This window comes from Eschscholzia californica, unplaced genomic scaffold (genome assembly GCF_041429995.1).
Source record: "Eschscholzia californica isolate CP2 unplaced genomic scaffold, dmEscCali1.0.p SCAF_5, whole genome shotgun sequence".
Lineage (NCBI taxonomy): Eukaryota > Viridiplantae > Streptophyta > Magnoliopsida > Ranunculales > Papaveraceae > Eschscholzia > Eschscholzia californica.
The window spans coordinates 40,310,870-40,322,637 of record NW_028238472.1 but is presented as its reverse complement, the minus strand read 5'-3'; the positions used below and the strand labels follow the sequence as shown (position 1 = coordinate 40,322,637).

General features: G+C 35.4%; 1 protein-coding gene across 1 annotated transcript; it reads right to left on the bottom strand.

Annotated features, from left to right (window-relative positions):
- Nucleotides 1-4,143, bottom strand: LOC147539200 (uncharacterized). The gene is made up of 4 exons (XM_086642094.1): nucleotides 4,057-4,143; nucleotides 3,954-4,009; nucleotides 1,761-2,974; nucleotides 1-1,596 (listed from the first exon to the last, which is right to left on the bottom strand). The coding sequence occupies exons 3-4, from the start codon at nucleotides 2,834-2,836 to the stop codon at nucleotides 342-344; spliced, it is 2,331 nt and encodes a 776-aa protein (XP_086498220.1). The 5' UTR covers nucleotides 2,837-2,974; nucleotides 3,954-4,009; nucleotides 4,057-4,143; the 3' UTR covers nucleotides 1-341.
- Nucleotides 4,144-11,768: the final 7,625 nt, after the last annotated feature.

Here is an 11,768-nt window from a genome sequence, read left to right as displayed (position 1 = left end):
TAGAAAACAAATATAAAACTTTATTAATTTCAGGTGGATCATCTATAAGCTGTGAACACCCAGAACGAAAAACAAAGAAAGAGATAATTAATTTCACTCCAGTTGAGTAGTTCTGATTCCAATATCTAACGGCTTAGGTTTAACACAAAAAACTTTAGCCCTAGCAGACGTGGGTCGAACCTACCGATTTGACAAGAAGCTTCGAATTCTTAACCGCAATATAATATCTTCAGCCATTTCCCATCAAAATGAGAGAATCTTATAGAAGCAAATGAATGTTATCAATCAAATTCGGTGCTTCTGATAGAAGTCAAGATGGGTAGTTGATGTTCAAGCTTGGTTCAGCATTTTTCAAGAGTAACACCATCTTCTACCTCATGTTCAGATAATTTATTTAGCCAATTGAGCTCGTCGACTGTGTTCTTGGACCAACTAGGTTCAATCCAACTGCTATATAATTGTTCATCGCAGTTGGTGAAATCCTGAGCAGAGTGTTGACCCCCAACAGAATGATACTTACCTGTGTCGAGGGAGAAAAATATAATCTTTTCGTCGTGGAATCTGGAGAAGTAGATTCTGTTCTCCATGGAAGTATCTGGAGCTATTACTGACAAACATGAGGTACTGCTGATAAACAACATATTCTTGTGCAAACTTTTAACTTCAACCCAGACCTTCTCTTCCCAATCCAGTTTGAAAACACGAACTTTCCTTCCAGAATGACCAACAACTACAGATAAAAGCTTCCCTTCACACTCCATCAAGTAACACTCATATATAGAACTACATGGTCTTCGGAGCTTGCCAGGTTCATACCACCCAAAGAGTTCAGGAGAAAAAATTCCTAAAGTTCCATTACTATCTACGCAAAACAAGTTCCCATTGTAGAAAACTGGATTACTAGTCCTTGGCACGAATTCCATGCCTAACCTAGTCGCAGGAACGACTACCCTGACCCAAGCAGCATCTCCTCGTGAAGTGATGAAGAGATCACAATAAATTAAAGCCATACGATGTACTGTGAAGACAAAAACCTTACAGTCAGAAGACGTAGGTACGGACGAGAATGACATTCCAGCAAACATGCCAAAGAGTATAACTGGTAACTGCGGAAGATGGATAACATCCCTTGTGAAAGGATTGAAGAAGAATAAGCCTTTCTCTCCTCTCGACATTAATAGCCAACCACCCTTTGAGAATCTTATTGTAGAATCTAACAAAAACTCTGAGAGGTTCATGAGATACCTTTTGTTATTAAATATTGGATCTATAAAGTTATAGATGGTATCGTTTTTTCTAGAGAAAACCAACCATGGAGGTACAGTGGCATGCAAGATATCTGCAGATGACATTCTCGACTTCACTTCAGGGATTGCTAATCGATTTTTTCTACAAACTGCACGGAAACGCAGGTAATCTACAGCGTGGAGATAACTAGCAATTAAGCCTATAACATCTTCATTAAGAGTAGCCCAAACTCCTGTCTGTTTTATTTCTCCCCCATTGCTCCTCTTGCTGCTCTCATCACAATTAACATCGTTTTCTTCAATTTTAGCATTGCCTAATATATTTGTTTCTATGCTTCCCTCAGCGACCCTACAAGATTTAAGTGCACCAAAAGATTATTAACTATTCAATAGATATAATGTACAAATCATATTATGATCAACTAAATCAAACATATCACTCGTAAAACAATGCATATAAGTAAACCCAAAGTCGATTAATACATCAGTCACTGTGTTATTGTTTAAAGTTACCTGAAATTTGTAGGCATTGACATCCACTCCGGCCTATACCAAGGCTTTGATAAATTTATGCAGGATAAAGAAACTGAAATTCTTTGCAAAAGTGGGTCAAATTTGTATAAGATATTTTTACAATCTTGAGTGTAATAGATACAACCCCTTGTTAGACCCAAGTCCATAGATGAACAAGATGCTGTAGTCTTTTCGCCACAGAACAGTACATGATCACCCAAGTCGTGAACTTCTTCCCACACCATCACAGAGAAATTCATCTTAAAGACTTTAAAATACAGAATGTCCGTAAGTCCAGGCATCTTAACATATTTAATAACCTGAAAGAGTTCATTACTAGATTCTATATAGTTTACGCGGGGATAAACTAAACTGTATCGTCCTAATGTTGAATATTCGTTCTCAACACATACTTCAAACTGCTTTATAGAGAAACTTTCACCATCATCATCAAGATCATGTTTTTTCTCCACGACGATGTGAAATTTTTTGCCGAGAGATTTGTTGTATGGAATGTGTAACTTACCTTCAATGCATATCAGATTTGAATAGATATTATGATACCACATATGATCATCCTTAATAGGGAGCTTTTGGGTTCTCCATCTTGTGTCTCTTCCAGGACGGCAAAACATAAGATCCTTAATATCACGAACCGTGAAATAAACCATGGAATCAGAATTAGTTGGAGCTGAGGATAATACAAACCCATATAATCCAATATAGCCATCCTGGTTGATCCATTTAAGCATATTAGGTAGCTCAACTGTTTCGAGAGTCTCAGGATTCCATAAAAAACAATCCCCATATTTCCAATTTAAGTAATGATAATCTGGGTAGTCAAAAAGTATAATAAACCATCCTTGATGAGAATTAGATTGCCAATAAGAAGTTGTACTCAATTCTGGTATACACTTTCTGTAAACTTTGTTGTGGGGTTCACATAGATTAATTAAATTTTGATCTTCTCTATATTTGCCAGTGGGGTAGACGAGCCAAGGTGCCGCCATGGGACGTGGTGGCCGAGAGCATAACGTTCTCTTTCCCTTTTCTGGTACTACTGAACTTTCTTCCATGGATGTGTTGTAATTGTATAGCAGAGAGTAATAACGAATGAATAAATACAAGGAAGAAGAGAAGAAGAAGTCTAACCTTTTTATTGGAAGAGTTTGAGATTATTAGGTTTTCCTTCTTCATGGTGAACATGGATAACTCTTAGGTTGTGTTTGTTTTTTTTTTTGCGTCTGAATCTGAATTGGTTGAATCTGAAATGGCTAAATTGAATTTACTGAATCTGAATTAGGTCAATATTTTTACAAGTTCGGATGTTTGTTTTCAAATCTGAATTATGATGTCTGAATCATTTTTTTGACATTTTTACCCTCATTTTTATTTGGTTTCTTAAAATTACCCCAAAAGAGAAAACAATAGAATAAAAATTCTGGGGCATAAAACTCCTCAAACCCTAATCTCCTCTCTTCCCCCTTCTAGCCTCCATTCTCTCCTGCCATCTCTCTAAAAAACCAGAGGCAACTAAACATGAAATCAGTTAGAGAGAAACAAGCAAGAGACCAAAATAGGAGAGACGCAACAGATCCGAAGATTAGGGTTTTAGGTTTTTATTGTGTTTTACCTCTAGTTTGATTGGGGTAAAGTTGAGGAGCATTCTCGATCTTGTATCTCCCAAAATCAAGTGCGAATTCACATCATTCTGAAGCTAAACCATTAGCAAGACAATACAAATCTAGGGATTTCTTTTCTAAATTTCTCTCTCTACCACTGTTGTTTTTTTCTTGTTTCTGAAAGTTCTAGAGGAACTTGCAATCTCAATAAGATGAGAAAAACCCTAGTAAAGAAGCTTCGGTAACATTGGTGTTGGCAAGTTCGGTGGTGGTGGAGGTGGCGGCAGTGGACCGATGGTGGTGGTGGTGGTTCGTGAAGAACATGAAGATAGAGAGTCATTTTCGTTTTGTGTAAGGGCATATTAGTCATTCACACCATTTCAGAACTTGGTTTCCTTTTTCAGACTTGTTTTGAAGTCTGAAAAAACTGGACCTTTTTTCAGCCAATTCAGATTTCTACTAATTTCAGCCAACATTTCAGATCTTGCTAAACAAAGAAAACGAACATCTGAATCTGAATTGAAGCCCGATTCAGATTTCAGATCTGAAATAATTAAAAAACAAACAGCACCTTAATTAGTAATATCTATCATCTGAATTTAGTAACTTCCTAATCGACCATAAACCCTAACCCCAAAGGAACTTCTCCAGAAAGTCTAAAATTTTCAAGTTACATATAATGGAGAGAGATGGCAGCAAGACGTGACGAGACTCGTGAGTGACATAGCAAAGAAGGGAGTAGTAAAGGTGGGAATAGTAGTAGGGTTGGTGGAGCTGTGAAATCTTATGTCCATTAAAATTATCATACATGGCCCACGGGATGGGATAATTACTCAAACGCCCGCCTTTTCATAATGCTCTTTAGTGAAACCCCCACCTTTTATTAGTAATTACTAATACCCTCGCTTTCCGTCAGATTTAACGGATTTGTGCTATTAGTAAGAGTGAAGTTACTGAAAAACCCATTGGTTAAACAACCCCCGCCTTTTCTTAGACCAAATGGTTGGGGCGCCTTCGAGCAAAGATCATGGGCGCTTATAACGCCGACCATCTCTTCTCTATTCGACCACAACGACCAGCAGCTTCTCCATTCGCCCTGCAGAAGCTTCAAATCGATAGGAAACCAGGGAGAGTTACTGCTCGATTTTTTCCCAACCTCTAAATCGATCCAAATTAATTTTTCCCCTCTCTCACTAACGATTCGTAGCTAGGGCTTATGTGTCTTTATCTCTCTAACAATAGAAAATCAGGAATTCAACAAGGTGTATTGTCTTTCTTTAACGATTTTCAGCTAGGGTTTCTCTCTCTCTCTCTCTCTCTTGTACTCCATTCAAACTACTAGGTTATGTCTGAAACTAATGAAATTACGAGCTAGGGTAAGGGAACTAGTCTGAAATTGAAAATTTTCGAACTAGGGTTTATCTTCCTATTTTAATGTTATGTTTGAAATTGAAATTTTTCGAACTAGGGTTTATCTTCCTATTTTAATGTTATGTCTGAAATTGAAATTGAAACCTTCTACTATCATCAAACCATAAGATTATATAGGATTCATGGTTATATAAGCTTCTACTAATGAATGTATTTTGAAATTGAAATTTTTCGAACTACGGTGTATCATCCTATTTTAATGTTATGTCTGAAATTGAAATTTTTCGAAATTGAAATTGAAACCTTCTATTATCATCAAACCATAAGATTATATAAGATTCATGGTCATAATGTCAGGAGCTGTAAAGGGGGTGATGTTGGAAGTAACTCAAAAAAGAGTACACCTACCGTAGTAGAGAATCCTTCACAAGTTGGAGAGTCTGCAACTCCAACTCTATTTGCACATCATACTTCACAACCACGTTCTCTTAATGAATTAGCATCATTACGGACAGCAGCAGCAGCATCACGAGCATCAGGTAGCACATCATTGCCCAAAGCAGCTGACAAGGATGAAGGAAAGGCAAAAGCGTCCAGTCATGGCGCTCAATTGTCTGTTAAACAGCCCATAGCAGGAGATGGAGGGTTCAACAACTTTACATTTAACTTAAACAGCCCATAACAGGAGATGGAGGGTTCAACAACTTTACATTTAACTTTTAGTTTTTGTGGAATTGATGGTAGTTTTTCTTTGAATGGGTGGTAGTTTTTTGTCGGGTGGATGTTAGTGTTTGTGAAATGGATGTTAGTTTTTTGTCGGATGGATGTTAGTGTTTGTGAAATGGATGCTAGTTCTTACAGAAATGGATGTAAGTTTAATGGTTGAAATTGATGTTAGTTTAATGGTTGAAATGGATGTTAGTTTTTATGAAATATCTGTAGGGATTTATACCCTTATACTAGTGTTTATAGCGGAAATAAGACATCTAATGTCTACACTAGTATCCCCAGGATCACATGCAAAACTAGTAATTAATCTAATGGAGATAGTAGATTACCTTAATCGCTTTTCCCTCGAACTAGTTGAATTGATTGAAGAAGACCAAGAGCTTCAAGTGTAGCTCCTCTACTTGGGACACGAGCAATCAATTTGATCTCCCACCTTGTTGTATAGCTAGCACACCAATGGTGGTTGGAAAATAAGAACACCTTCTTCTTTGACTAGATTGATAGTAATGGGAATTAGCTCACTTTCTCCTCTCTACTTGATGTGGTAGAGTAAGAAAGCTTAGAGAGAAATTCCACACCTTATTCTCTGCCCTAAGAGTGTTTATATAGAACCCTAATAAGAATCCACCTCCTTTTAGGTTTCCCAAAACACCCTTTAGAATAAGATCTAGGGAAATAGTCGAAAATAGCAACTATTGATATTTTCTCAATTCCCTAAGGAGATGACGTCCAAACCCAGCCAAAATTGGCAGATTTAATGTTCATAACATAAGGAAACGTCCCTCCAAAAATCAGCCCAATCCGAGCCCTAAAAGTGTCCGAATCGGCCTAGGCCCAAAAACCCTGTTTTTGACCTTTTTGTACTATCTTTGCCTAATTCCTTTTTAGGCCTATGAGATATGTTTATGGGACACTCCCATGATTATATCTCACTCCCACTAGTCATATCCTAGATCAATTTGTCACTCTTATGTGTAACCCGTTGTAGGATCCGATCGAAGTTAGCCGCGAATTACTTCGTAATTCGACGATCGTAGTTGGTCTCTAGCTACAACTCTACGATCCCTAAATCAATCGGACTTGATGATCTTCCACATCAATTATCCTATCCGACAAATTGCTCGCATTGCCATCTTGGTCGAAGGACATCTCCTTCAACTCCTTCAATATCTTCTTGTTTAATAAGAATCACATACACATAAGAACTACAACTACGACATTATAAAATGAAATTACAAATAGTAAAGGTGTCATCTTGGCCCTTCATTTTGATATTGTCCATTCATTTCAAATACCTAGTGTAAAACGTAAATCAATTAGTAAAGGTGGGTAAAATGTAAGGGAGCAAGTCTGTTAGAAAAAATGGAGGTTTCAGTAAAGAGCATTATGAAAAGGTTGGGTAAAACGTAAGAGGGCAAGAAAGTAATATTGGAAATATAAAAGGTAAATCTAACGGAAGGCGGGGGTATTAGTAATTACTAATAAAAGGTGGGAGTTTTAGTAAAGAGCATTATGAAAAGGCGGGGGTTTCAGTAATTTTCCCATCATACATAATCGGATAGGCAATTTCTCAAAAATTACTACAACAACTTGTTCAAGCTCGCATACTTTTTCCGGTTTTTTCGATTTGGGGTTGTCCGACCATCGGCAAAACTTCAGATACACAAAGTGGCACAATAGTATTCGCTTTAAGTTGGGCACTCTCAAACCCAATAAGCCACGAGATAAGTATGCATTACGAGAGTCAAGAATTTATAAAGAAACCAATGCACAATTCACTAAATATTTAAAAGAAAATGTTTTTCTTGTTCCGTGAAACACTACGAACTTGCCCACATTTGTTCGTTGGTCATTTTGACTATATTGTTGTCACAATAGCATGTTTATAACACAAAATTAGTTCAATTTAGGATTTTTAACATTCGAAATATTTTGGGGTAATTTTGTTTTAGCTCCCAATTTGTGACCAACTCACCGTTTTGGCTCGCATAAGTGTCCGGAAGTTCGATTTGGCCCCCAAGAGTACTTTTCGGTCACTTATTACACCAATAAGCTTTGTATCAATATTTTGTATTCCTAATCTACCCTTGACCAATTCAAACCATATACCTAGCTGTCAAATCAATTAACCCTAATTATTACCCATATTTCCTTCCCCAAGACACTTTCTTTTCCATTTCCACATTTTTCTCTCTCCACTCCTTGTTCTTGTTCTTCTTCACTAAAAATTCAAATTTCTCATCAAACTTTCACTGTAAATAGTTATTAGTAGTTGAGCATTTTCATTTCCTGATTTAAAGTGGGTTTATGATCTTAAAAGAAGCAATTATGTTCTAATATTTTTTGTTTATTCCAAGAGTTCTTCCTTCCTCTCTGGTTCTTTGGGAAAGTGAAAACTTTAGAAGGAGAGAAGAGAAAAAATAGAAAGAGAGAGAGAAGAACAACAATTTGGCAACCCTTCGGGAACTAGTTTACTTTCAACGAAATCCAAGCCCTAACTTCCTCCAACTAAACTCCTCCATCCTCTTGGTGCATTAAACGGTTGGGACTTCAACACCTTCTGCTCCTTGTGATTGGAGAGGCATTATCTGTTTACCTAGTCTTGAACCCACTGATCGACTCACTCATCATCTCTCTAACTTAACCCAGTTAACCAAACTCAGTCTTCATTCAAACTCCTTCAATAGTACTATTCCTCTTTCTCTCTCTAAATGTACTAGTCTTCGTGCCCTCTTCTTACAATATAACTTATATTCCGGTTGATTTCCATCTGAGATCTTTAACCTAACTGATCTTCAAGTACTTATAGGGTGTTTGATTTTTTAGCACTTATAAGTGCTACCACTTACTAAGTGAAAATCACTTAGTAAGTGATATCACTTGTAAGTGCTATGGCGTTTGTTTTCTATCACTTCCAAGTGCTTGATTTTTGTTTTTATATTAAGTCTAAATGTCATAAAAATGAGAAATTGTCTATTTTGACCTTAAAGTATTTATATATTAGCATTTCATACTAATCCATTATGCTCGCGAATTTGCATACAAGAGAATTACGGTTTATGAATACTTTGTGTTGAAAATATTAACCTCAAATAATTAAAAATTATGAACGAGAAAGAACTTACGTTGCATCATGGAGTTTGGGTGGTTCCGTGATAAATGAAGGAAGATATGTGAAAAAAAAATTAGGAGAAAAGCTTAGGTGAAGGATGAGTGAAGAAGGAAAAGAGTCATCGCTAAAGTCATAAAAATATTTTTTAACATATCGATTGTTAAAGATTTTCTTTTTTGTTAAAATTATATTAGTAATTATTATATTCGGGGAAGGATAATAATGTGTTTTTCAGCACTTAGAAAGTAAGTGCAAAAAAATAAGTTCCAAGTTGGAGCTTACTTTTTTGCACTTACTTTTGCCCAACTTACAATTGATATTCACTTATTAAGTGAAAAATCAAACAACCTAAAATTGCCGACCCGCATTTATTAAGTGAAAATCACTTAATAAGTGCTGCTAAGAAACATTTGAAGAGGTATGCTGAGTTGTATTCAAAAGGGGGAATTGGAGTTGTTACTTTTGTTGTTCTTTTGAGAGATTTATGAGGGTTTGATTTGGGAAAAAAATGTTCCTGAATTAACCACGTCTTAGATCTTCAACTCAAATTCGATCCACATCATTTCCCATTTCTCATCATTCATTTAATTCCCAAAAACCTAGTCCTCTTGGGTTTGATTCTGTTATTGTGAATCGATACCTGGTTCTTGTTGTTATTGATGTGTTTGATGAGGGTCTATTAAAGCTCTTCCTTCTTCTCCATGACCGACGTCTACGGTATTAATCATCTCTATCTCTCTAGTTTTTCGGTCTCTGTGTATTGTTGAAGGAAGTGGGGTAGAGACCGAAAGTAAAGAGTAAGAGTGGTAAACTGATAAGTTTATGCTAGCTATATATGGGTTTTGAGCTGGTGTGGTGTGAGTAGTTGTGATTTGTGAAAGAAGATAAATAGAAAGGGGGTCTAATGATTGAGAAGATGGAGACAAAAGGCTGGTCTAATTAATGGATGAAGAAGATGGACACAAGAAATTAAAAGCCAAGAAGAATCTCGAAATCAGTCAAAATGTTAGTAAGGTTATTAAATTTTTTCGCAGATTTCTTTGATGACAGTGTTGAAAAAGGAGGCTTTTAAACCAAATTTGGGTTTGAGCCCAATATAAAAGTGTGGGATTGAGTAAATGGGTTTACCAAACTAGAAGGGGTAAAAAAGTAAAAGCCTCATGAAATTAATTAAAAGGGTGTAGAGAGTTTTTTTCTTTGACTAGTTCAAGAACAATCTAGAGAGAGAAAGAAAAATGAGAATAGTATACAAGAAACTTGAAGAAGAAGACACAGATCTAGTATGAATATTGTGTTTAAGGTAAGAACTAACTTCAATATCCAGTTTAATATTGTGACAAGAACTTTGTGTCTCTTGTTTATGAGATTGTGTAGATCTAAAGAAACTTTATTATATGAAAGTATGTTGATGTGAATCTTTTGAGTTTATTTGAGTGTATTGAAGTATCTATACCTCTAATCTTCAACAGACAGAAGTTTCTTGGATGAAACAAGTTTGCAAGAGATGAATGAAGGAGAGACAAATCTGAAAATAGAAAATGGAGAGAAAGTGCATGGGGGAAGGAAATAGAGATAATTATTAGGGTCGATTGATTTGAGGGGATTTGATTTTGATAGGGTCATAGGGGTAAATCAGGAATACAAAAATTGGTCAGAGCTTGTTGATGTAACTACTTAAAAAAGGTGCTCTTAGGGGTCAAATCGAACTCTCCAACACTTATGGGAGCCAAAACAATGAGTTGGTGACAAATTGGAGACCAAAACGGAATTAACCCAATATTTTTTTTGGTTAAAATGGAAGAATTCTTTGTCTCACTTTTGACTTGGAATAATATAATTTTTCTCATTAATTGCATAAAATGTGTAAAATAGTTGTTTAAGTTATCAATGGGATAGGGCGGGATGTCGGGTATCATTTCAAAACCTGAACTCGGCATGTTTATTTCATCGGGTCGATTGCGTTGAATCCGTCTCTAGGTTTCGAGTGTCTATGGACTCTGATGGACTTTAGTGTCCATGACGGATTTCGGGTTTTCAAACTTTTTTTACCGTCATATGGAGGATGGATTTTCTTCCGCCCAATGAAAGTTAATTCCTGTACAAAAACTTGATTTCTCACCGTGGTGGGTGAATGGAATATTTTGAAGAATTTTTGGGTTTATAGTCCAAAAAACGGGTCCTAATAGTAGATATAATCCTCTCTAATCCTATAAAGGGTTTTAAAACCAAAAAAATAATATAAATGGATATCTAATCCATTTGGTCTCATCTAGAGAGAAAACACAAATCTCTAGAATAAATATTATTTCATAATCCCTAATCTAACCTTTCCATATTTTATAACTGATTTATCTTCGAAATCTATGCATATCTTTTTTCATATTTATCTCCCATATTTCTCTCCAATCATGTTTCTATTCAAAGTAAGGATATCTTCATTATTATCTTCCATATTTCTCTCCAATTATGTTTCTATTCAAAGTAAGAATATCTTCATTATTTTCAGTAACGGAAACTCTTTATTTGATCTCTCTAAAACCGATTTAGTTGACAAACCTCCATTAAACTCAGAAAATCTTCTTCTTCTACATTATATTGCTGTCCAAATTCATCATTTATCAGGTTTAATACTTTCGAAATCTTTATAAACACCATTGTTAGATATCTAATATTTCTTCTTATAACTAAAACCCTAATTATTTCGCTCTATTATAAAACGTATCAGGTTTATGATACATATCTATAAGATATGTTTACTAATTCATTAACTTCGAATGTATAATGTTTATTTTCTCTCTCTAAAATTTTCATAACTGTTTAAGATCTTTATGTTTATTCCTTATTCAATGATTCCTTCAAAGTTAGTATGTTATGTTTGCATCCAGTGATAATATCATATTTCTTTAGATCTATATTTAATCTTCTGTTGTTTTTGATATTTCGTGAGATCAGATTATCAATCATCAATCGAATGTTTGATGTTTATTTTCTTTCTCTCTCTTAAAATTTCATTTATGTTTTTGATCTTGATGTTTAATCCTTCAACTCGAGTTTGACATTATTGCAATCAATCATCATAGCAGATATCTTTAGATTTGTAGTTTAAGCTTAATGATATTCTCATTTTTTTGTTTAGATCTGGTTTTCAATCCGTACGGATTTATGAAACATTTG

Bases quoted from the DNA above. Each gene is read 5' to 3' on its own strand.
- LOC147539200 (XM_086642094.1), bottom strand. From the start codon at position 2,836: ATGGAAGAAAGTTCAGTAGTACCAGAAAAGGGAAAGAGAACGTTATGC. The intron at 1,597-1,760 runs GTAACTTTAAAC...TAAATCTTGTAG, and splicing joins TCAATGCCTACAAATTTCAG to GGTCGCTGAGGGAAGCATAG.